This window comes from Ornithodoros turicata, chromosome 5 (genome assembly GCF_037126465.1).
Source record: "Ornithodoros turicata isolate Travis chromosome 5, ASM3712646v1, whole genome shotgun sequence".
NCBI lineage: Eukaryota > Metazoa > Arthropoda > Arachnida > Ixodida > Argasidae > Ornithodoros > Ornithodoros turicata.
Genome location: NC_088205.1, coordinates 31,552,037 through 31,579,832, shown reverse-complemented (window position 1 = coordinate 31,579,832; position 27,796 = coordinate 31,552,037). Strand labels below are relative to the sequence as shown.

Genomic DNA, 27,796 nt, shown 5'->3' with positions numbered 1-27,796 from the left:
TATATGCTAGTAGAGCTGGTCATGGGTTGTAAAATATGTTGCTAATGCTTTGTAACGTTTGTCTAAACTCGTCACTGCACCTGGACACGCGGTCGCGTCTCGACCAGCGAATTACAATAGTAAACTTGGGAATGTGTATAGACAACAGAAATATGTTAATTGCAAGCAGATTTTATTATAACATCTCTTTCAAGTGCAACGCCAGCTGCCGTTGTGCTTGAAAACGACGTTTTACCGACATGCTCCTGTCACAACTGCACCCATAATCACAGTTGTGCAAATTTGCCCACGATTACATGGCATAGTTCTTTGTGTTGGTTACAAGTCGGAAGATTATTGTCCACGTTATTATGAATAAAAGATGAATGCCTCTTCACATTTGTACGAAGAAACGAGTGGCACATTCCTTACGCTGCCCGAAATATACCGAAGATTCATTGCACCACGTACGTGTTCACGAAGCTCAATGAGCTTGTTGTGGCTTTGCGGAGATTTAACGCAATTTAATTTACTTTAACGTAAATGACCACTGAGCTACCAGAATACACGGTACACACTGTACGCTGAAAAGGTGCTTGCTTACCTCGCACACGCACCATCTCCTTGTTGGTTCCTATTCTGCTCTCTTTACTTGCGCGAGCGAAACATCTTTCCGCTTTTTTAGATGCTGGGAAGCGATACAAACGCGCACCTTTCCGAGAGTGATTGGCACACTTGGACACACAGCACCCTGGAATTTCGCTGCACGACGTATCATGCGAGTAACGCGCTCTGCAGATCTCCACGCACGCTTGTCTTCGTCCACCAACGAATGTATTTGCTCAATCAAGTAGGAACTACTCAAACAAGAGCGAACGCTGGTTCGCGACCTAGCTCTTTAGGCGACAGATCAACGACCCCATGCCAACCATACGGAGATGAACTGAGCCCTAGCAGTGCTTCATAGAAATAGAGAAAAGAAAAAAGGAGCTCTTTCATGCATAAATTCTGATGCAAAAGAACTGTGGCCCGAACGTGGTACACGCAGAAAAAAATCTCTGGAACTCCGGTATTACCCGAGAAAATGCCCCGTGGAACGACCAATTTCAGCTGTCATAGAGGAAGTACTGACACGCTTGTTGCACGCTGGATTTAAAATTCCGGAGTGATGAGTTGCGATATTTGTTCCCAAAATGTACAATTACGCTAAGACACCGAAGAAATGCAATCACTTGCGTGTATATGTGCCGGATGGCCGCTCGAACGCGCAAAATGCACAGCCGGCAATGGGCAGCGCGTAGCAAGTTGGGAGTCAAAATGCGCGCTCCGCGTAAGGGCGAGGAGGAAAGGCGGCGTTGGCACGGTTAAAGGGTGTCTCCTCCCTGAAAAGGGGACGCACATGGAGGCTCCCTAGGGACTCCTGCCACCCAGCGCCCTCCCTCTTTCGCATCCTACTCGGAATGGCTCTGTGCTGCGCAATATGTTGCGACAGTTTGTCTCTGTGCGGTGGGGAGAGAAAAGTTTAGAGAAACCATGTGACACAGTATCTGCCCACTCGGTAGGACCAGTGAGGTTGCTGCATGGGCAGCAGGGAGAAAGGGAAACTGAGGAGCTGCGCAGACAACTGACCTACCTGCATAGTGTATTGCAATGCACTTCTGATAAGGGGAGTGCATGGAGGCATTTCACCATCTAAACACAGAGGGGAGCGAAGCTGCTCTAGAAGTCTTGAATCGTCGATATTTTGAGAGAACTGGAGCATAGAGATTTTCACGATCAACCCTCAGTCGTGCTTATGTACTTTCCTCACTGTCTGAGTTTATACTCTTGGTCAGTCTAGAATTCAGTTTAATACACTTCCAAACTAATGCTGTTATTGTGTTTTTACAACAAGAGTATTATACGTAGAAGCTTGGAAAGTGTGCCTCTTGGCTTTCTTTCCAGGTGCTGTTTCTGTCGCATGGCATTCACCCATCTACGTCATCTGAAGTGTACCACACTCAAGAGCAACTGGAGGTTCCACATCCTGACGTATACTTCATTAGCACAGCCTCGGAGAATGCAGCTGTGCACTGACCTAAGTCACAAGGGCAGCATTTGCGGGTCTCTGCAAGGAATACGAGCGCAGCAGTGAAATATAATGGTGAAGAGCAATGGGTTTGCTAGGTCTCACATCTGGGCCCTCTTTTCATCCACACGATGCTGCCCAGTGTCATCCTGAGAACTCTCCATCCGCAGTCTGGTTTGCATTCCAAATAACGCAAGTGATGTATACTTAATATGTGTGCACGGGAAAATGATACATTTCCTCTTGCGACTTCTATAACATCCAACAAGTATGTGGTTGCTGACATTTCAGGCTATTAGCTGGCATTGGCCTAGTGTGGTCTTTTGCATTCTACATAATGTGATTATCTTCTAATGGTCTGAAGATCTTAGAGGAATATATTTTTCTGAGAGGTAGATAATTTTTGCTTCCCACTGTTGTTGGGGTGACCTCTGTAAATTGTATCATAATTGATCTTTTATATTTTTTCCCTAGAACTTTTATTTGTGTGCTGCACAATTTTAGGACATTTGCAAGGGCTTTGCTTCTCCAGCACATTGCAGTGAAACTGCCTCGACACGATGAAGCTAAGCAATAACTCAAGCCAAAATTGTCCTGGTAACCGGAAAAGCCTGTTTGTACTCCTGCTTATGTTCCAAGCTTTTCCAGGTATAGAGGAATTGCTGATTTGAAGTTGCACAAGAATAACCACGTGTGACTTGAGCATGCGCTGACAAGCACTTTGATCTATTGTAACCTCACTTCTCTTACATGACAATGTTCGGTATGTTTAGATTTTAATTGCCTATGCAACTGGACATCCAGTTCTACAGTGTTCTAGCTGTTTTATTATGATATGAGCTGATTTATTATAGTTAGAGTTCCTTGGTTTGGCATTTTAGTATCCAGCATCGGGGATACAACTCTTGAACTAGGAAAGTGCAGTAAACTAATATTAATAAACATAACTATGGAAAGTTAATCTGTTACAGGAATAAAATATTGTGGAACATGTGTGGTTTTGCTCAGAATGATTAAAACTGCACTGGTGGTTGGAACAAATTAAAGAAAAAAAAAAGAAACTTAAGTCTTGTACTGTGGTATCCTTGAGATGGCAAAGAAAAGAATCCGCTTAGCAGTTGTGGAAGTAACTGACATAGGGATTTCATTATTTCCTTATCTTATAAGAGTCCTCCCACTCATCATTGCTGTTCTAAATTTTCTTTCGACTATCAGTAACTGTACTAAACGATAGGTGTGACACAATCAAAGGGACACTCTCATACGGATTCTGTGGTTCTGAAGCTTGGCTGGTTCTATATCAACGAGTACTGTAGATACACAGCTGGGAAAGTTTCATTCAGTGTACCGGTGTAGATTTAGAGAAAGCAGCATAAATATACCATGGTAGCAGATGCTGAGTGTTGAGAGCAGTCAGCAAATCACCTTCGCGTGATCACAAAAAATGTCACGTGGCACATTTGCCCGGTGCGACCAATGGGTGCGGATTTCAGTCGGTGTCCCACGCACGCCACTCTTGCGGTTTTGTTTGTTTGTTGACTCGAGCATCTCGAGAGTCGAGAGAGAGGGCTTTCAGTGGGCAAAAATGGTGCGACGCTGCTCTTGTGACGTCATCCTCATGGCTGTGACTCACATTCTAAAATTCGAGGGTTCAACACTGGAGGTGCTCGAGAGTCTACCCTCAGCGACTCTCCTCTGAATGCTGGTTGCTGGACTCAAAGAGGTACGATGACTCTCATACGTCACGAAACCGACTCACAGGTTGCACGAGTTGAATAAACGAACACAACCTGAATATGACGTACGTGTGTCACTTCCTCGTCCTCCAAGGTTTTCCTCGAGCTCAGCGAAACAGTTATCTGTGTTTGGCCTCGGTTATCCTTCCCCTTTGCCTTTGAAGTGAGGCACCAAAGTATCATAGCCATCCTGATCCTTGCGTTTTGAAGGTTGCCCCCTCTGGACAGCCCAAGAGAATCTGAAACTTTGTTTTGTTTTTCTTTCATCAACGCTCGTATGATTCTTCGGAGAGGTATAACAGATGTTTTTTGTTTTTTTCCAGCACAGCTCATGAGCAGCTATGCAGCTGTTATGAATCTAATTACTTTATTAATAACCATGGACTTTCGGGGTAAGATAATTTGAATTGTTGCATTATCACCCGGTGCATTGCAACATTACTACTATTACCACTATTATTATTAGAGTATTGAAGTATAAGTTCTGAGTAGGTCGTGCCCTATGAGACTGTCCCTTTAAATGGTCAAAAGTGTGTCATGTTACAGTTACATGTGGGTGACTGAATAGTAATCTAGCAGTGTTGGGCTGAGTCACAGATACTTGGCAGAATGGGAGTGAGGGAACCGCATAGATGCACTTCACATTACTGGCACATTGGAAGCAGTCATAAATATCATACGCTGGACAGCATTTTATATGTTCAATTCCCAGGGACGCAAGGGATCTTTAACAGACCACATGATGTGTGTGCGAGGATGGATGCAACACTTTGTGTCCCGTCTCTTTGGATCCTACTGGAGTCTGATGTTTTCTAAATTACTGTCTAATGGTTTGTGGAAGACAAGACAGTGAGGCAGGTTGACGACGTGTTTATTGCTGCGAATGAGATAAGAATGAACGATATGAAAGAGATGCTCGCACTCGAGGGGGAGACAGGTGATGACTCATTGTCTTCTTCAGCGATGGATTCAACTTGGTTAAATCACATTGGAGGGTAAATGAGCAGTTTGTGTTCCAGTGATACGTAATTTTAGTGTGCACACCCTTGTGATCTTGCCTTTTACCTGCCCTTTTTTTTTTTTTTTCTTTTCAATTTGTATTTGAGCTTTGACCATCAGTGAAGATGTTCATGTGGCATTCAGAGATGCTAAGACCTTCTCTTCTTTTATAGTTGAGGTTTTTTATGAAGTAATGGACCCACTAGATGTGTTAGATAGCTATTTTTAGTGTATGAAAGTGCGCCACTGGGTGTCACGTCTGGCATTTTATCATTGTATATGAGCACTGCTTGTAGCGATTCATTTTCTTTTATTCGCAGACCATTCTCGGACAAGTGTATGCATACACTACCTTTCTGGGATGTACAAAAACACTGCAGGTACCCCTATAAGCTTTTCTGCGTGCCTTATACCTGTAAGTGCATAAGTGAAACAGGCATTGAGAAAAATTAGGGTGGGAGAATCTTTGCAATGGGCTCAGCAACAGTTAATCAGACACATAATAATAAGAACAGGGGTCCAAGTTGTTACGAATTCGTAATGTTTGCACGCTCTGTTTGACTGCTTGTAAAGTAGCATGACGTTAATCTCTTTAGGATGTGCAACGTGAACACAGATTTTGTGGAGACACTTCATGTTGTGATACACATGGTTTCTTTCTTGACTCATGACTTGTTGCAAATATTGAAATAAACTCCAATTTCTTATTTTATTATGAAACAGCAACTCATTGTGTCATGGTCTGTGAAATGACATTAAGATAAGCTCAGTCTTAACATTTGTACGTTATGTATTGTTATCATTTATTTCTTTATTGAATGAAGACAATTACAAGTTTAGATTTTTCAGTTCTTCTACAGTTGTTACCTTCTTGTACAGCGATACACGTGCCATACATAGCTGGCCTGGGTAGCTGCAGGGTAGCCTGGTAGCTACCCTGTATATTCTGATCTTAGTTCTGAAGTACTGTAGATGGTGAGGGGTGCAGGTGAATTTTGGACTTACAGTACCCAGTTTACCATTCTCTTTTAAATGAGGATTAATGTGCCGGCATGTAGTACGTATCTGCCCAAAGTTTCATTCTGCGCTTCGTTGCATTTACTCTTGCCACCAACGTTATGCCGAACAGATTTCGGGCAGAAGTCAGCAAGGTGCATAAGTTGGTACAGATGTACACAGTTATTTATTTATTGGAACCCAAATTTCCTACAGAACCGTAATCTGAACGTAACTGCAATTCACCATCGGCGATTAACTGAAACCGTAACTTGAACTGAAATTTGGTTACCAGCTCATATGAATTGAACCATTTGAATTGTTACCAGTTCATACTGGTCCATTAGGACCCTTGGGGTAATGTGAAATAAAAAATAAAAAGTAAAATTGGTTCAAGCTGCTTTACAACTGCTTTACAGCTGCTTTACAATTGCTTTACAACTCTGATTAGTGGTGCTGTACGTGCTGCTGTTGAAGTAGATCTCTTCGTCATGTATTTTTAATTCAGAAGTTGTGTAGAGAACATACGATCTTACCCATAATCGAACCCATAATCTGATGACATACGCATCGTACAACATGTATTGCGTTCGTCCCGTATGAGTTATGAACTGCATGATTGAGATCATTTAAAATACCAAGCATTGCAATTTGTTTGTTTCCACATCTGTTTGCTCAACTGCTGAACACACACAGTTTTTCTTGCCTAACTTGTTAACAAACTCATAATACTGTAACTTTATCGACTTGCCAGCATTGTCCTAGCTGGCAGTGCTGGCAACACAAGTGAGCATTGAAAGGACATTTTCTAGTCTAAAGTACATCTTATTCCCACAAAGGAGGAAACCTGTCTGAAGACACTCTAGAGGACACAATGATGGTCCGTTGTAACCTGCCATATATGGAGAATGATGTATATGCTTCCCTTTGGTGGGCTGTTCTGACATTTATTACGTTATTTCTGTACGTTACAAAATTATGTTTTCTTGCATAGATATGATGCGTTGTACTCTTCGATGGCTACACTTCCCCTCAAAGTAAAGGGGGAAAAAGTGCGAGACATTTGCTCTAATATATATACTTGCAGTGCAGTTCTGCTAGGCTTTGCTAATAAAATTTCCTGCAAAAGACAAATATGTTCATTTTTGCCCGTTTGCATTTTGTAGATCATTTTGCGACATCTACACAGCCTGCAGATACATCCTAGAGAAAACTGAAAAAAATACTGATTCAACTGTTTGGTAACCGGTGACCGCAAATATAAGAATGGCAAATACTGTAACCGTAACTGAACCGATATTCGTTTTAGTTTCAGTCCCTGCCTCCGACTGGCAGTCATAAAGGTACAAGCACAATTTATTGCCAACTCCCATTCTTGAATGGGAGATATATGCTAGTCTTATAATGTAGAAATACATGTATTCTGTTTTCATTTGTGCTTGCAAACTGGGATGTTATGTGTCTACTGCAAGTCCTCGGGCAAATGCTGTAATGAGTGCATGTCGTGAGTGCATCACTGTTGTGCCCTCAGATGGTATCGGTGAATGAATGGGCGAGTGCTTTTTCAAAGCAGGTTTGAAGCGTCTCCTGCAGGTGATACAGGCTCACCAAAGTAACACTTTTGGTATGAGGATAATGACCAGTAGTTTGGTCATTCCACAGTTGCAAAGGACTCTTGTGTCCAGCCCCAAGCAGGCTACTCGCCTAGGTTGTCATTCTCCATGGAGCACAACGTCCCCGATGCAGTGTACCCCACAGTGCAGGCTGCATCATATGGCATTCCTCCTAACACATGATAGGAGTGCATCTCACTCCATTTTTGTCTACGCATGAAAAAATCCAATTTACTTTCATGAAAGAATTGCTTACCAAAGAGGACTTTCGCTCCTATAAAACTGACTACCTGTCTTAGCAATGAAGTAGATCTGTAGACCAATTTGGTTTTTCTGTTTATGGGACAGTATATCTATGTTTAGGGAACTGTTAACTGACACATCTTTTCTCTGATGCAGTGTCCTGCACGATACCAGCAAGTCATAGAACATACCTGGGAGACAGGTCCACAAACATTGCAAGAACGTGACATGTGCTGCATTGTACAAGTTCTAAATTTAAGAAAGAAATATCTTGCTCATGCTGTCTTATTTTCTATCTGTACCAATGCCTCCTTTGTCAATACTTATTTTTGAGGTAGTCATGTTTGTGTCATTAGTCAAGTTCAGCTAAAGAACTGCATTCTGCCCATATAGAACCATTCTCCCAATGTTCGTTTATCCTATTATAGAATGGACTTAGTGCTGCTCGAGTGCAACATTTGAGCAGTTTAACTTCTGTTGCTATTAGCGCTTGTTGACTTACTTGTATGGAGCGTCATTCTCAGCCTGAACATGGCAATGACTTCTTGAAAGCACAGAGTCGAAGAGTGTCAACCAATGCATGTTTTCTTTTTGCCTTCCAGCAAAAGAGAAGACACCAGCAAGACACCAACCCCAAGTGAAGCTGACCAGCATCCTGAAATCCAGTAAGCACATCACTGTGTACATTTGAGCTGTTGCATATAAGATCTTATATAATCTTACATAACTTCCTTGCCTGCGTTTTAGACGCTGTCAATCTTGTCTATGTGCCAACATGCAGTTTAGTGTGTTCACGGAGCGCCTATCTGCTGTGGCTTTAGGTGGCCTACTTTAGCTGGGCTATGAGAAGAAGACTGTAGGTCATAGCTCTCTGGCCTATTTCTTGCATTGTTTAGGCACCGACGGGCTTCTACATCTTTGACACAGACACATAGTTCCCACTGGTCCCTGAAACCCTCGAATGCCCCAGAATTCGAAAGCACTAGCGGATACCAGAAATGTGGGAAATGCATGGCACCCTCAGTTGTATTGATCAACTTTCCTTTCTATCCTTTCCTTTCTAACATTCAGGAGACCTCAGTCACAACATTTATGAATGGATCACTATTCTGTAGTCCCCATGTATTCTGTGGTGTGATACCCATAGCTTATAAATATTTTTGTGAAATATCGAAATCCTGGCCATAACCGGTTTCTGCACCCTGGGCAAAATGACGACTGAGCCCTAAAGGAGCAGAAAAAGCGCTTCAGTCACGACCATTTTTCAAACCAAGCCGTTAGCCTGACTTCTAAAACGCACCATGCGAAGTGGTTCACAGATGACATATTCGACAGTCGCATACATATCGCGGAATTCGATTTTGAAAATCGCGACTACGTGCAACGGTGGCAGTGCCCGCAAATAGCCGAAAGAGTCTTTTTGACGTCATCGTGGTGCAACCTGCTAACTGGTTTGCTTGTTTGGAGAAGTGTCGTCTGCTACACAGAGAGAAAACTGGGAGTAGAAACGAAAAAAAGAAAAAAAAACAAGGGAAAAGCACCGGCCCCGATTGCAGCGCGGTCTCTCTTGTAACCCTGATGACATTACAATCCTCCTCCTCCTCCTCCTCCTCCTTGTTTCGGCCTGCAGAGTGAGCCGAGCGGGAACGCGAGCGTCGTTGTTCGGGGCAATTTTATTACAAGAAGAATACTGCGTACAGAGAATTTTTTGGGGTTACTTGTCACGTCAAGTTACATCCTTTCGTAATTCGCCAGAAACAGAAAATCTTTTGAATGGCTTACTGGGCTCCTTTAAAATGTCCTTGAAAGACCCTTGAATTTTTGTTCCAAAATTAAGTGTAAACCATGAGAAACGCTCAGTGACATCATATCATCGAGCATGAAATAAGCATGAACTCAGACATCAGAACCACTATATGTAGGAATGCTACATTATCACCAGAAGGTACATCATTCAGGCCCTCAAGGGTACAGGAAGTTCACAATGTGATGGCTAGCTTCTGTGCAAGCCCTCCAATGTAGAAAACTTAAGGTCGTTACTACTATGCAGTGCCAGGGAGAGTGTGTTGGCCTCATTTGCTGTTGTGTACCCTTTCAGATGTAAAAGGTAAAGGCAAGACCCTCTACCGCTGCAGTCATTGCAAATACTCCTCTCATAACAGCCTGGGTGTGATGCGCCACTTGCGCACCCATACCGGAGAACGACCCTTCGAATGCTCTTACTGCTCTAAAAGGTGATTGCCTTCACTCGTTTTGTAGGTGCTCCAGGAATAACACCTTGCTTGAAATGCAGGTTTGCTCAGAAGACGAGTCTTACGACTCACCTGCGTATACACACGGGGGAGAAACCATTCCAGTGTGGTGTATGCTCACGGTCATTCACGCAGAGTGGCAGCTTGACGGACCACTTGCGCGTCCACAGTGGGGAGAAGCCCTATAAGTGCAACTACTGTGGCCGCTGCTTTGCCCACAAGGGACACTTAACTGAACACGTGCGCAGGCACACTGGAGAGAGGCCCTTCACGTAAGTTCTCCTTGTAGCAGCGTCTTGTCAGACACTAAATTTCTGTTGGCATCTTGCTGCAGACCTACAACTGAGTACAGTTGCCAACCGATTTTTCAGACTTCTACGGAGTGAATTTAGTGAAGGTTACACATTTTGATTGTGTCGCAAAAATAGAAGACTTTTCTGGTGCTTCAAACTTTGCAGACTGATAGTCATTTGCATGAAGTTTCATCTGTATTTTTTTAAAATACTCTCACTTTGTAGAAAAAAAAATGTCAGAAGCAAAGCAATTTCTCACCCCATGCATTTCCTGTGTGTAATGATATGGGCGGTTATTGCTAATTTAATCGTTATGGGACGGATATCGCTACAGGAGGGCTGACCTAGGTCAACGCCATCCTACGGAAGTCGCATGCGATGATAGCGATGGATGCTATGAATGGAGGGTGGAAATACCAATATTTTATTGAAAATAGCTCGTTTGCTTTGATTGTTGTTTGGTTGCCATTGTAAATACACACAACGTCACGTTCAACTGCACCGAGGTGGGCGACGTAATGAGCAGGCAGCACGCGTCCCATGATAAAATTCTTGAGAATGTTGACAGCACAAAGCATTCTTACGCATGCGTCTTCAACTTTTTGGTACATAGACTCACGGATCATTTAGTACTCATACTTGCACTGTCGTCTGCGATATGCTGTGCTTTCTCACGATGGACGTCACCCTTCCGCGATGACGATCCTTGATGACCGCTAACTGAACATCCAAGTCTATTGCCATCCATTCCTTCGGCTGGAATGCTATCTTTGACAGAGGTACGGATGCAGAGCAGGAAGCAGGAAGAGCAGGGGAAGCAGGAGTAGAAATGTTGTGAACAGCGGGTCATCAGAGTACGACTCACCATCTCTGAAGGGAATCTTGAAGTCCCGTGAAGGACTTTCATACTGAAAAGGCGCGAAGATGTGAGACGCTGGAGAGGGTTATCGCCATCTTCACTAGATGGCGATTCCAATCCAAATTCTGTTTATTCTAGTATTTGTGTCTTATTTGTTGTCAAGTAAACGTGGTCGAAAGTTTACAGCTTATCTTGTGTGTTGTGGGGCCTAACTAAGTATGCAACAACTGGGTTAACTTCTGTATCATGTAGTACTGCAGAGTATGGCAAGAAACTTGAAGCAAGATTATATGTTTTCTTTGGCTTCCGTTACACCAGTAAATGCGGCTTTAGAAACTTTTTTTTTTTGGGTGTTGTATATCCATCCTATTTTAGAAACAAGTGGTGAGGAATCTCTCAGGAGTGCAATGGAGGTGGAGGAACGACATGCATTCTACACTATGTGGACTTAGCATGGGCCCATCCCACCACCATGATATAGCACAACAGTAGCACCACATGTGGCAATATGTGAGAGCATATGTGTAGAGGTGAACGCGGGTGCAGGTATACCCACGTATACTAGTGTCTCTGCGGGTTGCAGAAATGCGGGTGAACCTCAAAGCGTCCGTGAATAGTGCGGGTAAACCTGCATTATCCACTGAACTAACTTTTTGCCACATGAACTTCCTAATTAATTTTGACATTTTCTCATTTTCATTGAGAAAAATGCCTGCAAAAGTAAACTTTCTCGCATATCCCATGGTCATTTTACATCTCACCGGAGCACCTTTGGCATTTACTTAAAAGCTCACAAGTTTGACATCGAACATTAAGCGAAACAGCACACACTCGTGGGAATTCCTCTTGTTTCTTTCAGCTGAACTCTATCTGGCAACACACGAGTTGATCGCTTCACAATAGGTAGTAGGCAGGTTGCACTATGTAGCTGTTACCATGACAGACTCTGAAAACAGAACTTCACTGCATGACACGCTCAAAACTTGTAAGGGAGATGATGAGGAAGAGACAGTTTGGAATGGAGACCAGAATGGGAATATACACCTTTATTCTTTAAACCCTTCTAAAGGCCAACCTCCATGGAGCAAATTTTTTGCAGTAGACTGCCACGCGCATTCCGCTGCCAGTTGTTCGCAGGCACCAGCTCCATGGGATGAAAAACTAGCAGATGGCATCAGAAAGTCTTGCTCTGATGTCACTGTTGGCAGAGTATAAAGTGAAAGCTTATTGAAATCAGTTGCTCGAAAAATGTACTTAATGTCACAAAAGTTGCAACTAAATCCAACAACTGTCTAAAAATGTGTGCCCAGTAATGTACCAAAAGGCGTATTCAATACTGCTGGGAAAGGAAAACATGTTTCTTGGCAGAGAATGCCTGACGTTCTAGCGGTGCAGTAAGCGAGAGCGAGCAGACGACGGCGACTCACGAGAGCAGACGACCACATGCAGCCGACAAGGCAGCGTAGCTGGTGCAGATTCGTAGGAGAAGAGCGCTTTGAGTGGCCTGCCTCGTGTTCATCCGCAGTTGACGCTTCTGGAATCATGGACGTTGGGCGAAAATATCTGGCATGGGCAAATCGCCGGTGGACGCTCACATCTTTGACGGCTTGCGCAGGGCATCCGATGCTGAGTGAAGTTCAAAGCTTTTTTGCTGTACATTTGCTCCATGGAGGTTAACGCTGCGAGTTGGGTGTGGGTACGAATTTACTCAGCTCCACATATGTGAACAGATTCTGGATAGGCCGCTTTTCACATTTATACAAAGGATAGCAATATGTTGATGGACACTTAATCTTTGCATCCAGTTGAACTTTTATATAGCAAACATCAATCCAACAGAATTTTCTGTTTAAAGTATTATTTCTGTTATGTACACGTGCCCCCATAGGCGCCAGTGCATTTCTGCACTCAATTGAACCACATATATTAGTTCGACTTGTTCTATTTAACGAAGCAGCTGACTGTTGCTCTGCTCCGCATCGCCTTGGTCAAGAGAAGAGGAGTAACGTCGACCTCACAGCGTATTTTTATTGCCCATTAGCCTTGTGATGTGGATTGAGGTAATCAGCAGATCAGATGTTACCAGAAGGAAATTAAGGAATGCATTACTGTGAGCTTTGGGCAGCACACAGACTGGGTATCTGCTTATCCTGTTACCATGGGATATTAGAAACCAACAACCAAGGTTCTCCAACCAACAACTGCTTCAATTGGTGTTACTAGACTATGAGGTGCGGTAGATGCATAATTAGGCCCTTGTGCTTCCGTGTTTTATGTTTTTCGAAAATCTGAAGGTAAAAAATCGAGTTTTATTTTAGGAGCTGTAAAACAGGGTAAAAGTGGGCTATATGTATGGGTATATAATGGGTGGAAAAGCAAAATTCGTCTCGCATTGCAGACGAATAAAGATTCTGAGTGGCTGCGCAGAACACGCAGAACACGCAGTGCTTTGCATTCTCCAGTGCCTATGTTGGTGGCTGACTTTGCACCTTGGGTATTTTATAGGTGAACAAGATGTAAATCTGAAAGTAAAAACGGGTTTTACCGGGTTCAACCCTGATACACACGGCTCTATGCATAATATATCAATAGGGTTCCTGGTTTTCGGTGCTTAATTTTTCTAACATTCAGTCGGAAAAATTGGTGGCTATTTCGTCCACGAGGAATCGGCGGCTTTCGGTGGTAATATTTTGAAATGTGAAGACACCCGGTGGAAACCAGCTAGAAACGATAAGGGAGTTTCCCATGCACTTGAACCAACAAACCAACACTGTATTTCCATTTGTATTTCATTCGAACGACAACTATTCAAACCGGAACTTGTTATAAAAAATTATGAGGTACATAACGAGAGGAGAGAGAGGTAGCAAGCGAGCTGGTGGTATAGATCCATAACTTAAAAACCCAAGACTGGGGGACAAAAGACCTTGTCTCCGTTGTCGTTCTTTGTCCCTCAGTCTCGGGGGGTTTTTAAGTTATGGATGAGGTACATGTTAAGCGATGCCGGTCGCATTGCTCACACTGCTCTTTTCGCTGTAGGAACATTAAAGGGGCACTAAAATGCAAAAACAACTCGCTCTCAAATGAAAGTCCGTGTTTCAATTAGTATAATACAAGCGAAATTAGTTCACACAGCGCTACCGTTTAGAAGAAAAACTTAGTGAAAACTGAGCCGTCTTTGGCGGCATCCAATGAGACACCAGGACAAGCACGTGCTTACCTATCATGGTCGTGTGGATTTAGAACGGGTCCGATGTAGTGTTCCGTATATGCGCGGCATGGTGCGCACTGCTTCATTTTTCAATACCGACTTACTGAATTGTAGTCCACATCAGTTCTCGCAAATGTTCCACTGACAACATTTATTTTCACGTCCTTCGGACGGCGACGCCAGTCGGCTTCGTAACGTGCACTATGTTTTTTGCCAGGACTGCCCCATGGTGGGCACGCGCAGCATGGACTAAAAACACTGATGCACGAGCTGAAACGACGTTCACTGCTTAGCGCCGAAGCAAGAAAGAGTCCCGTGTATTTTTGATTGTCTCTTCATGACGGAATCAAAGAATTATGATAACAAGTACGAAATTAACATAGCGTGGAACGTGATTTTAAGTGAACTTGTTTTTACATTTTAGTGCCCCTTTAAATTCAAAAACGCTCGCTATAGACAAAATATTTGCTGCTTCAAGAATGACCTCATGTCCCCCGTCTAGGGTTGCCACCAGGCCGGTATTATACCGGCAAGGCCGGTTATTTGCTAGCTCTGCCGGTTGCCGGTAGGAAGGTGATACCGGCAGCCTTTTCCCGGTATTTGTGGCTCAAGACCTTTCACAGGGCCTTTTGCGAGGTTTTCGCTTCAACATTCCACTACAGTTTGAATAAATCTGGGGCAAAGTCCCAACTCCACAGCCACCAGTCGTTTTCTTATTTATTCATTATTATTATTATCATCATCATCATCATTGTTATTCATCAAGTCTTGTGTACAGAGGGGACAAGATCAGTGGTTGTGCAAAGCTATTGGTGGTTGTGTGGAGCCAGATACAACTTAGGCCGTATACAACCATCATGAGATCTCCTACTGCAAAGGAGGGTTTGTGTGCATCAATGCGTTTTTCAGAGTAAATAACAATCAGGTTGCTCTAGTACGATCCAGTGTACCGTTCATGCCTGTTTATAGCAATTTCTAATATCAATGATCCAGCCACACACAGGAAATTATGTTTCCTCGTATTATCTCTCTGTTTCTGTGTGTCCTCATCCACCCCTTACCCACTTCCCTTTCCCGCGAGCATTTCCCTTTCCCTCTATACCACCTCCTCTCCCTCAGCCGGTATTTTTCACTACGAAAGGTGGCAACCCTACCCCTGTCCCTTGCCAAGCAGTTCAGCACCAAGGGACAGCAAATCATATCAAGACATTCGAAGCCCTCATTCCAATGAGTATCGATGAATAATTATTTCTACCAAAAGTGGAAAGAATTTACTGGTGTACGTTTATCAGTGCTTTTTGGTAAATACAGTAAACCAGGAACCCTATATATCTACTCAGTTCAGCAAGTGCCAGTCTCCCAATACCAGTTCATTAAACGTTTTCTGGATGGTGATTTAAATTAACAAGCACTCATTGTTGCTGTAATGTAACTGCATTCCTGCATCTTGCAGTTGTGCTGTCTGCGACAAGAAATTTGCTCGTAGAGGACTCCTCAAGAAACATGCTCTCACCCACACAAAACAGAAGCGCAACACCTCTGCGAGAAAGTCCGAAGAAAGAAAAGTTGTGCGCCAGGTCCCTGCACAGCCAACTCGCACGGCTTCTCCAGAAGATGCTGGAGATGAAATCATTGATGCAGAAATTGAAATACTAGATCCTACTGCAGTTAGCTTGCTTAATGTTGCTAGAGATATAGTTCACGAAGAGAAGACCTCTTTTTCCGATGTCGCATTTATAGTAGCTGATTTTGAAATCGTAAAACCTCGGTCACCGGAGCCCACAGCAGCAGGACCTTCCCAAGAGGTTCAAGCCATTGAGGACGATGCAGTGGCTGAGGACAGTGATGAGGAAGTAGGTTCAGCAACAACCTGAATTAGTGCTCTCATCTGTGCATTGAAAATGTGTTTATTTTGAGGCTGCAGTAGATGGTAGTGTTAAGATGGTGAAGGTGAAGGCCACCTGGCCACCACAATTCCCTCCTTTCTTGTTCAAAATAAAATTGGCTGTTTCTGGAATCTTGTAGTAGCATTCAGTCATGATTGTTGCTGTTCTTGCAACAATCAAAAAGCTACACTGAAGCATACATACAAGCTTCCTTAGTTTAATACATACAAGCTTTCGCGTGGGGGACCACGCTTCATCAGGTACAAGGAGTGAAGTTTGGCCCCCACGCGAAAGCTTGTATGTATGAAACTAAAGAAGGTTCAGTGTTGCTTTTTGATTGTGCTATATTTCATATTGGAATGACTTCCCCTTTCTCACCAAGACCGAAAATAAAGTTGTTGTTGTTGACTTCCCCTTTCTCACAGAGATTCTGCTAATGAACAATGAGAAAAGAATATGTAATGAGATTTCCAAAGTGTTCAGGCTTCAATGTTCCAAGCCATCCGAAGCTTCTAGGTTGATCATGTTTAGTGTCCTTTGAGACTCTACTGTGTTAGAAATCTAGGATACTTTTACTGTATATTTGAGGGAGAAGAGGAAAGGTTTGGACGATAGCCTTTATTTTACTGCATATTAAGTTTCACACCTCATGCACACAAGCTGCATGTGTCTTTATATGACCTTCTAGAGAGGTCATTGTTGTAGAATTCATCATCATGGTGTGATGAGGCAGACACCCCCACACTGGTCCTGAGCAGGAGCCGCCAGATTGAAAAATAACAGATTCACTCGCATGTTTTTAAAACAGCGTCTATCGACATGTAAGGAAACGTAAGGGCAGACTATTTGCAGTTTGACAATTTCATGGGGCACATGTAGGAAAACAGAGTAATGACAATGTAACGCAATTTATTTTCCACTGCAGGTGTAGGGGTGGCATGAGGCAAAAAGGCGAGGAATACAAGCCAGAAGGGACAGAATAATTTGTAGTTGGTAATTTTCAAAGGGCTTCATTCCTGGCCAAGTGATACACCATTTAGCTTTCCCATAGGCTTTGGGAAACCCAATAACAGCCACCAGAGTGAGGGCCCTAGTGTTCGAGGGGAAACATTTTCGTGTGAAGCTACAATGGGACATTGTATCTTCTGTCATGAGTACCTTCTTCTTCTACCTTGGCACCTTCTGTCTTTGAAGTTTAGCTCTTGAGGTCCTTTCTATAGTATGATATCAACGTTGACCCTGTGAAAGTCCGATAAAGCATCAGTGTCCTGAATGTGGTGTGCTGGATGATTGGTGACTCAACTGTTACCTTCTAGGTTGAGCGCTTTGAAACAGGTGGGCCAGTACTTCATTATCTGCCACAAGGCAAATCTTGTGCTTGCAATTCTGGATAAACCAGTAGTAGAGGAGAGGGCCGGGTGATCTCGCAACAAATATGTGGTTGGGCATTATTGTTTTGGTAGGCGTCACCATATTCCGTAACTTCACATCATTGGGAAGGCAAGGCAGCTGCCAGAGCCGCACTAACCTAACCTAAACTATCACTAAACCATGACCATGACTAAACTAACCTAAGACATCATACACTGGTTAGTTAGTGTTAGGCTAGGTTAGTGCGGCAGCTAGCAGCCCAAATCAAAGATAAAGCACACAAAGAAGGTTCCGAACCACAGACTTTATGGTCAGATTTACAAACGAGAAATGCTACCGATACTACTTAGTCATACTTAGTAAATAAAGTGCATCGTCAATCCCAGCACAACTCTGCACGCAGACGACACACGAAAGAGCGTCGCGTTACGCACACCCATATCCGTGGCCATGCCCATGCACTGTGCCCATGCCACGCCTTTCCACCTCCACCCATTTGAAAGTAATCGGTTGTATACGTCACGGCAACTGAACGGAAACTAGCAATCTACATGCTTGTGTAGCTACCGTCGTTACTGTCGCTGTGTCCAGCTTTTATTATGCTTTACACAAAAGAGCAGATACAGAATGGTTCCAACGACTCGTGATCGGTGATATTTCTTCCGTGCTGTCGTCCACTGTCGTCTGCTTTGCCCGGCATCTGCATCCGCTCGCTTCCTCTTCCGCTACTAGCACGAGCAACAGTGCCCTCTCATGACAACAATAAAGTGGTGCGTCGACATGGCGGACTCGCTTGAAAGTGAGATATTTCCTCAATTTTGTTACAGATCTTTTTCTTTTTCTTGGCGATTGACCACACAACATTGTAACCTAACCAGTGAACTGGAACTGTTGTAATATCTGAATAAACACATTCTAAATAGCTTGCAATGTCTGAATGTGTTTACCGGCAGCAGATTTTTAATGGTGTAAGCCTAACTGCCTTCGTAAACTCTGCTAGGTAAAAACTGATCTGCAAGCTTCCGAAGGCTGCTGTGTGCCCTAAGGCCCTAAGATTACACCGACGCTGTGTTACATGCCTTCTTACCACGCGACCTAGAGGAATGCAGCTTAACATGCCCTCTTTCTTGGTTGTCTTTCAGGTGAATCTGCAGCGGCGTTGCTGAGCATGAAAGACGGTAATTTTCGTCTAGTTTAATGCAACACTGTGTTGCAATAATAAAAGTGCATATTAAATCAGGAACATTGACATGCGCGCGTAACACACACTGTAATTTTATTAGCTAGCTAAAATGTAAAAGGAAATGCAGGGCGTCTGTTGCAGGGTGGTCATATGAGATATTTTTCAGTACTGAATTGCTCATACAGGAATACCAACAAATGCTCTGTTTTGCTTTCAAATTAGGGGTCCCAGGAACCCCACAACGAACATTACAATATCTGCACGTCATTCTTATGCACCTAGTGGAAGTTTGAGTGTGGTATGGGCACCGTGCGCTAGAGTTTTCTATCGACGGCAGCGGCCCCTCGAGGGGAAACGCGACGTAATGCCCTGGTACCAGCCAGCAGCGTCTAGCAGTGCTGTGCTAGTCTCGCCGTTCGAAAAGAGCGATTTGAAGCTGCCTGCATAGAAAGTCAAAGGAGAAGACAAAATGGAAACTAATTCTATGTGGTAATCTGCCACGACAACCAAGTTCCTGTAAAAGAGAGGCAACTCGCCGTAAAGTTTTCGTCCTTCTCGCTGTATCGTCCCGCCGATCACGTATTTGAGACAGCGCTTTCTCGGCAATCCACCCAACGTGCCGCTCAAATCCGTTGTTTCAAACTTAGAACTCATTCCCTGCATTTAGTATATTTGTCAATGACCAGTTGAGCGCCACGATGCGGACTTATAGCACAGCAACTGACGTGAAAAAGTTGCAAAATACACCAATGAATGACCAATGAACATCGTGGAGCTTGGCTAAAATTAGTGTCTGCCATATGTACAGTATTTATCTCTTTACTCGGACCCTAATTTTGCAGCGTGTCGGCGAAGACTGGATTTGGACCTCTTCTTCCTTCAGTATAAAGCTTGCATGCGAACACGGGGAATTATTTGTCCTCCCCGAGCTGCGTTTCGCAAGCCGTCATCATTTTATGTAGGTGCATTCTGTCCCTATGATCTGCATTCCCATCGTTGCCAAATCTTGTGATCTCGGTTTACAAGTGGTTCTTTGCTCCTTCTTATTCGTCCGCACACACACACGCAAACACACACAAAAGTAATCATGCGTTTGTCGAACAGCAACCTCACTGTTTCTTCTTAATTATTGTCACTTTTTTTTATATTTTTTAGCATAGTTTATGTTTTGTGTTTCTGTTGCGTTATTTCTGGCTGCTTCTATGTTGCAATTTGCGACAATGTGTCTGATGCGCTATATGTTCACCTATACTGAGGCCGTTGTGGTAGTTGTTTAGCACTAATAAAACATTATCATTACATATCCAGTTTCAAACAAAAACACGCCTTATTTATATCCTGAAACAATCTTGATTGACTGATTGATTTTATTACTATGACTGTGCATCCAATGCAGGCACTAAGGGCTAAAAGGGAATCCCCCGCCTTGAGCGATGCAAGATTGGGAATAATTTGACTAAGAAACTTATCCTCACAGTGCATCATCACGTTAACGGATTATGCATAAGAAAGAAACGAGAACGTTTTTTTTCCGCTATCTTCGTAATGTATATTCCAATTTGTTGTTGACTGTATTATTCATGTGAATTCTTCAGTGCGAGATTTCCGTCATCATAGCGCAGGTACTGGACATAGCTAGTCTCTGATGTGTAGTCTATAATTGGTAGTTCCTTGCGGATAAATATGCACTTAACTTCACGTAAATATGGGCCTTGAATACTACACGCTTGTCTGCGCTACACACTGTGTCACACATTGTGCATAGACACATAATGATCCACGTGCAAAAGGCTTCCCCATCGGATACATTTTACGTGACAAACCACTTCCACACAAGTAGTCTCACGGCTTAATGAGTCCAAAGCCCCAAAGCCGACATATAAAATTCGGGGAAACACCCGTACGCACCAAAGCTACATACGCGAAGGCGCCGATACTGCGGCAGTACCAGACCGTTACGCGCGAAATCGCCACGGGTGGCGCTGTCGATCAAGCGACCGCAGCGTCCTCTCGCTAGTGCACGGTGCCCATACAATATCCACGATATGATTTGAGAGCCATCTGTGTTTTTTTTTTTTTTTCGGCCGGAGAAGTGAAAGCTGCAGGATACCAGTGCATGTTCAGGGAAACCATTGAGCAACTAGATGATATGAAGCTACATGAAGGGTAGGACAGAGTCACTTGCGTTGCATCATGTGTTCATGGCACCGATCCAAAGTTTTCTTAATGGCTGGACCACTTCCAACAACTTATGGCTACTGAGTTTGCTGGACTTGACTTCATCAGCTTCTTTTTGTGAGGGTATCTAAAAGACCCTGTGCTACGTCGGCCGAGGACACACACTAACCCCCTGTCCCCCACTCCTTCCTGCTGTCCTCTTTCCATCTGTCCATGTCTGTATGCCGCTCACAGCCACAGTTACTTCCCGTTGCTGAAGTATAGCATTACAAAAAGAATCGGCGACATTGACAACACACTGCTTCGGCAGATGGCCAGCAACATGGAATGACGGGCTTAGCTTTGCCTAGGAAGGGAAGTAATTCGGGAGAGATACTCCACATTTGAGATGCAATACGTTATCTTTAGAGCTATGCTTGTCAATATGTAATACATAATCAAGATAAATAAGGAATACATCAGCCTTATGTGAATTACCTTGTATTTTCCCTCAGCGACGTGACCAAATTTTTGCATGTGCTCTGAGTTGCATCCATTATGTATATATCTTTAGGTTGTCTCAACAGCAAGTCTTCAAAAACTCCTGTGGTGATGTCCAGAAATGTAAGCGCACGCTTTTGTATTTTTTTATACATTGTTTATATCTCCTGTTTATGTCTGTATGTGGATGCAGTGTGTGTCATGGTGTTCCAATGTTACTTTTCAGCCACCACGAATCCGGAAAAGGAACAGGCGAATATTCAATGATTATGAAGATACTTCATACACGCTTTCACGACCTTCCGCCAGAAAATCTGCCCGCAATGTATCCCCGGTGAGCATACATTAATTCTACGTAATACCTCTGTCAGACGGGCACACGTATGGCCTTTATATCCATCATCAGTATTATATTCTTTATATAGGGATATATTCTTTATATCCCTATCAGTATTCAGAAACAACATTTGATGGTAGTTAGTCAATTTGAAAAATACAACAGGAAGCGATAATGCTTTGAAGCACTTTGAATGTTTTGTACTCCGACGTCTCGCCACATTCTGGCCACTCTGTGTCTCGGCGGTGTCTGCTTTCGTTCTGTTCGGCTGTTCGACTTTTTTGGACACAGATGACACGGATGAGGCTGTGTGCAGTGGTTCGAGGATGTCACAGGAGGTAGAAAGAAGAGCAAAGCGCAAAAATCCGTGAGCAAAATGGCAGGCGTATAATTAAAAAAAGTAGATACAACACTATGTCTCATAAAAGCATTTTATTTAGAATTGTTTGAAATCTGCGCCATCTTGTTTGTGGCGTTTTGTAACGAGGCTTTAGCGGTTTCGAGGGAACTCCATTGCTTTTACATATCTATTTTGTTGCAAAGGTTGATCGTCTTGCAAGAAGTTAATGACCGTATCCACATAAGGCCGTAAGTGCGCCCATCTGACAGTGGTATTATGCAAACATTGTTATTTTTTATTTAAGACCATGGAATTTTACAAGCAACAATTGGGGTGTCACTCAGTCAGCTCTTCAGTATTATCTTGCTTACTTTCTGTCAAGTACGAGAGAAAAGGAACTTGCGCAAATCTAGTCTGTTGTATCTGCTTTTGAGAGCATATGGACAGCTGTATTTGTCGAAGGAAAACAGAAAAGTCAGTGTTGTTGTTTCTATTGTGCACATTTGCCGATTATTCTACACTCAGACTTTTTTTGTACCTTCCTTGTACTTGCACATGCCAGAGAATTGATGATCCGGAATGGACCCCGGAAAAGCGGGGCGGGGGACGTCAGATCAAGAAAGAGCCTGTAAGTGGTACTTTGCATCAAGTTTTCACAAACATAAACTGAGAAGCAGTCATGCTGAGTGCAGTTTTTTTTTTTTTCTTTCGCCTTTAATATGCACCAACCTTGCATGAACAAATATTGCATTAATTTATTATGTGGGTTTTTGTTATTTTCCTATGGACGTGTGTGCACGTGACAAGACAAGGGTTTCGAATTAGCTATATGAAGGTTTTGACATCACATACAGGGTGTCCCAGAAAACGTGTCATTGAATTATAATTAAAAAACCACACCACCTAGAGTCATGCGGTCAATGGCATTTGTTTTTACTGAGTTTTTGCCACCTCCTCATGTGAATGTCGTGTTACGTAAGTTTAATTACGTAAATTTTTGCGAGCTGAAGTCGGAAATTTGCCTAGTAAAGGTCACTTTTTTACCCCACCAATGTGAAGAGCGTGTCTAATTTAGTCAAATTAATGATAATTGACACGGATATTCGCACAGATATTCGCACGGTCGCACAGAATAGCGCACGATGAATTTTTCAGCGCAATCTTTGTCAGTCCGACGAAAGGAGGTTGGAAACCCAGCCCTCCCCGAAATCGCAGAAAGAGATAAAACAGGCACGGCTTATCACGTCCGCCTTTCGCTGGGATAATGCTTTCCCTCTCCCAATTTTAGGAACTGTTACTTTTTCTACTATCATTCTGTGGGCTGGCTTTGGAACCTCCTTTCGTCGCACTGAGAGCGATTGCACTCAAAAAGACATCGCGCGCTATGGTGCGGTGCTCCGAAAAGCATGATATTCGGCTATTTTTTCCGATGGGATAGCTCGTGATTATCACTGTGAATTATCATGCATTTGAGTGAATGCGGCACGCTCTTCATATTGGTGGGGTAAAAAAGCGACCTTTACTTGGCAAATTTGCGAGTTCAGTTCGCAAATATTTACATAATTAAACTTGGAGTACGTGACATTCACATTAGGAGGTGGCAAAAACCTAATAAGAACAAGTGCTGTTGACCGCATGATTCTAGCTGGCGTAGTTTTTTTATTATAATTCAATGACACGTTTTCTGCGACACCCTGTATATAGAATGATGTTTTAGTTTTGTTCTGCTTCACTGCCCAGAGAAACTGAACCACAAATAACGTCAAGTCACACTGTTTGAAACTGCACAACATCCATAGGGCTTGATCTTTTCAGGTTATATTTTCCTGTAATATCGGGGGTAAATATCGGGTTATGTTTTACTTCCAAACTTTGGGTGTAACCGGGCTATATTTATTTTCTGCTATAGTGGTTACATAAACTATGCTTCGATAATACAGAGTGTTTGATCTAACGTATCCAGGAAATATATTTAAAGCGATCGATAAAAGAAAAGCAAGCCGTACTTTTCTGCTACTTGAGTAAGAAGCAGGTACTGCTGCACGAGTAGCACCTGTTTCTTAGTCAAGTAGCTGAAGAATAGCACTCGTTTCTCTTTTATCGCTCGCTTTAAATAAAATTTCTGGACACGTTAGAGCAACTGCTGATATTCAAGATGCTTTTGGAAATACTCATGAAATGACTTACTGAGGAAATGGTAAATAGGAATGTTATTAGTCCACCCAATCTCCAGGCTTCACAGCTGACCTATCGGGTGCACATTTTGGCACCCTTCACAGCAGTGACTGAATGCCACACCTTCAAGCATTGATTTGTCTTTTAAAAAATGCTGCTCTTGAAAGCATCTAACCTTTAGCTTATTGTGTGTGCTACATTGGGTAGTTTATTAATGTTGATGCACTTCAGCTTCTGTAGAAGTAGGTATACTCAGCCCTTATTATTAATGCATATCATGAGATGCATTTTTAACAGCTCTTCACAGACATTGTAACGTTGTGGCCATTGCATGTATCGCACCTTTTGAAATAGACCTCATCACATCGCAGCTGTTATTTGGGATAGACAAGGGGCATAAATAGACAGCTGAGACTTGAGAGTGTCGGGTAACGTGCCTTCGCGGCATTCCAAAACGTCACACAGTTTCCTTTTGGGATCTTCATATGATAGCACATGCTCACCAATGTGCATCGCTCTTTGACTTTGACTTTATTTTTATTTTTAAGTGCTCATAACAGCTGCCAGGCCTCGTGATGATGCACAAAATATAAGAATATCACAGTATAAGTAGTATAAAAGTATATAAACAGTATAAAAGAATATATCACATATATATATATATGTATCACACTGCCAATCTAGCATAATCCAGTAAATGCGTAATGGGCAACAACAGACCTCTTAAACGTCATAAAATTAGCAGGCAAGTCAACATCGCTTGATAATTTGTTAAAAGCTATTTGTAAGCTAGAAGATGGGGATGACCTGCACTGGTCAACAGGATAGAAGTACAGCAGTTTTCTACGTCTCTAAGGAACATTAAAACAAAGCGTAGGTAGAAACTGATCACATGTTCACAACCTTGAACAAAAACATTACGTCCCGCACACATCTACGATTATACAAAGTATCAATTTTCAGTTCAGTTAGTATCGCAGAATATTCATAGTACTGTCTACGACCAATGTATCTGTCGTAAATGACTTGAACCTAACGTCTCTGTACATTTTCTAATTTCATGCAATACAATTCCGGAAGACAATTCCAGACTACCGTGGCGAACTCTAACCTCGGTCGAATGATGCTCAGATACAGTCGAAGAAGACAGTGATAACTAGTAAAGTGCTTAGTAATTCGACACGATGACACACGTGTCGTGTTGTCTTTTTTCTGTTCCATGTCTCCGGTTCCATGTCTGCCACATCTCGGGAAAACGGTCCATTCCCCCATCTTGCAGCATACCACGTTTCTACTCCTCCATCAACCCTACCTTTCTTCTCCCTTCGACATCTACACAATTCTTGTCTCTTCTGCAACACTTTCTTGCCATTGTGCCAGTACACTTTGTCCCAGCACAGCACGTAACATCACAGACCGCATCATGATGAAAGGCCAACCCTGTACTCGCCCGACCAAGATGCCTCCCCCTGAATATACAGTAATCCGTCGTTATAACGAAGTCGTCGGGACCGGAAAAAAATTCGTTATAAGTGTATTTCGATAAATGTGGGAACGGCTAAAAATGCTGCCAGTGGTGCTCGAACTGCGCGCAAACAATGGTATCCCAAAAGACACATACCTCGGGAAGTTATCAGCATGGTAGCACTTTTATTTCATTACAAAAAAAAGAGGTGAGCTGCGTCTGACGCGCGGCCTTGTTGGGCGCCAGGAGGGCCTGCTCCAGTCTGTGCACGCACTGCAGGAGGCCGTCGTCACCCCCGCCGCACTCAATTTTATTGCGGATCAAACGGAGCATGTCTCGTGTCTCAGACATCGTTGGAACTTCCCGGGGCTCATCATCCGAACTATCGTCACTTTTGCATCGGCGTCCTATCACAGTGACAGGACGTGCGCATCTTACAGTGCAAATGAAGAGAAGTCGTCGTCCGCCTCCTGTCCGACAAGCTCATGCACTCTCCTGTAGAGATCGTCGCAGTCCTCTATGTCTGGGACGTCCTCTTGTTCATCGTGCACACGACCCCTAGAAAATCCGGCGTGCGTGAAGCAATTTGCGATCTTGGCTGCCGCCAGCTCATTCCACAAAAGGCATAGTAGCCTTTTCAACATCTCTAATTAGCGCGACTTTTTGCTTGAGCGTAATACACTTCCGTAAGATCTTCGGTGGAGCCATTGAAAAGCGCGGGAACTGCGCGGAGAGCAAGACGCCGATCGAGCGAAGAGGAACGCGCGTGCTACCCTTTCCGTACAGAAAAGAGGAGAGGGTGTGAAACTTTCGCCTCTTTTCCTTTTTTACGAGGGAAAGAACGGTTGCAGAGAACGCTGCCCAGCGTCTCCACCGCTCTGCGAGTCCGGGACTAAGTTCGTGCGGGAGGTGCGGGCATACAGGCCGGCTCGCGCTTCGTAAAATGCGGACTCTGGTGACAGTATGCTTCGAATAATCCGGTTAAAACTGCACGCGTTTTATACGGGACACAGGGGAACTTCGAATAAAGCGATAATTCGAATAAAGTGACTTCGTTGTAATGAGGGATTACTGTATTGTGATATGCCATATCTGGGCATTGTTTGCCCATCATCAAGTCCATAGGCATCCCCTCTACACATGGTTCCCAAAAGGAACACTGAAGACCATGTGGAGGCCACCAACTGCTGAGCAATATCACGTATATTACAGTACTTCATGTTTCATCTACACGCCACTGGCTTCGACAAATCCCCTGAGAGCCTGCAGACATCCCCAAAACAGCCTACATAACACCTTTTAGTCTCTCAAGCTCGACTTCTGTTTCACGTGCGTCATTGGCATCCTGGTTGCCTGCACATCAGGGGAATAGTATTCACATCACCCTCATTTTTCTCTTCCGATGACTGCAGTACAAAGACGTGGTGATCAATGCTTTAGAATGCACCCTTGGCATAGAGGAATTCCTTGGGCATCTCATTGGTCTACACGGCATAACACCTCAGCCAACGAAAGCCAACGTCTTCAGAGGCTTTCCCCGACCACTAACGCATCTAATGCTGTGAGGATTCTGGGGACTCGTGAACTTCTATTGGCCACTCATTCCTCTCTGCACCCAAGTTCTCCAGCATTTACGCAACCTGTTTACAGGCTCACACATTCTGGCCAGATCTGTAGTATAGAATCGTCATGCTCTAAATGTGTTTGAACAGTCAAACCAGGCTATCACCGGCGCTGTTCTCTTTGCCACCCTTGCCTTGGTGCCCCGTGTCTCACCGTTGATGCTTCGGACAAAGCATTCAGAGCCGGATTCCACCAAGAAGACGATCATAGACACTTGCACCCCCGCTCGGATTCTACCCCAGGGAGCTGAAAAAAAACAGATACAGCACATTCGCAGTGAATCTGGCTCTCAAGCACTACTGTCACTTCCTGGAGGGATGTCAGTTTACTGTCTTCACTTACCACAAGCCTCTCACATTTTCTGTCAAGTCTGACACTATGAGCCATTTTACCACAGGAAGATGGAAGTCACTGAAAAGGTTAGCCAGCTGTAGGACTCGAACCCACATCTTCTGGATTACCGGTCCAGGGCTCTACCTGAGGTAGAGCCTCTTTTGAGGCTTTGTATG

The 27,796-nt window shown here is 43.6% G+C and overlaps 3 protein-coding genes and 1 long non-coding RNA gene across 8 annotated transcripts in view; 3 read left to right on the top strand and 1 right to left on the bottom strand.

The window, feature by feature from the left end:
* Window positions 1-3,040, top strand: part of LOC135394296 (DNA damage-regulated autophagy modulator protein 2-like) — a 34,666-nt gene extending 31,626 nt beyond the window's left edge. For both annotated transcript variants that reach the window (XM_064624980.1, XM_064624981.1), the window contains exon 7: window positions 1,924-3,040. In XM_064624980.1, the coding sequence (XP_064481050.1) occupies window positions 1,924-2,055 (132 nt within the window). In that variant the 3' untranslated portion in view covers window positions 2,056-3,040. The remainder of the gene's footprint in view (window positions 1-1,923) is intronic.
* A 104-nt stretch (window positions 3,041-3,144) lies between these two features.
* Window positions 3,145-16,266, top strand: LOC135394295 (zinc finger protein 22-like). Its single transcript, XM_064624979.1, has 4 exons — window positions 3,145-8,299; window positions 9,733-9,868; window positions 9,928-10,158; window positions 15,703-16,266. Exons 1-4 carry the CDS (start codon window positions 8,215-8,217, stop codon window positions 16,121-16,123), a joined length of 873 nt encoding a protein of 290 aa, XP_064481049.1. The 5' UTR covers window positions 3,145-8,214; the 3' UTR covers window positions 16,124-16,266.
* A 761-nt stretch (window positions 16,267-17,027) lies between these two features.
* Window positions 17,028-17,977, bottom strand: LOC135394292 (uncharacterized). The gene is made up of 2 exons (XR_010422818.1): window positions 17,445-17,977; window positions 17,028-17,374 (listed from the first exon to the last, which is right to left on the bottom strand). It is a non-coding gene; the product is annotated as an uncharacterized LOC135394292 (long non-coding RNA).
* A 229-nt stretch (window positions 17,978-18,206) lies between these two features.
* LOC135394291 (protein lin-9 homolog) overlaps window positions 18,207-27,796 on the top strand; it is a 47,042-nt gene continuing 37,452 nt past the window's right edge. The window contains exons 1-5 of one of the 4 annotated variants that reach the window (XM_064624976.1): window positions 18,207-18,305; window positions 18,649-18,684; window positions 21,421-21,470; window positions 21,574-21,681; window positions 22,587-22,652. In XM_064624976.1, coding sequence (XP_064481046.1) covers window positions 18,260-18,305; window positions 18,649-18,684; window positions 21,421-21,470; window positions 21,574-21,681; window positions 22,587-22,652 — 306 coding nt within the window. In that variant the 5' untranslated portion in view covers window positions 18,207-18,259. Of the gene's footprint in view, window positions 18,306-18,648; window positions 18,685-20,760; window positions 20,856-21,420; window positions 21,471-21,573; window positions 21,682-22,586; window positions 22,653-27,796 lie in introns of those variants that run through there. The other 3 variants (XM_064624975.1, XM_064624977.1, XM_064624978.1) reach the window with 3 other exon arrangements.

Coding starts and splice junctions, on each gene's coding strand:
- LOC135394295 (XM_064624979.1), top strand. CDS start 8,215: ATGTTTTCTTTTTGCCTTCCAGCAAAAGAGAAGACACCAGCAAGACAC. Junction 8,300..9,732: donor GACCAGCATCCTGAAATCCA/GTAAGCACATCA, acceptor GTACCCTTTCAG/ATGTAAAAGGTAAAGGCAAG. Junction 10,159..15,702: donor ACTGGAGAGAGGCCCTTCAC/GTAAGTTCTCCT, acceptor TGCATCTTGCAG/TTGTGCTGTCTGCGACAAGA.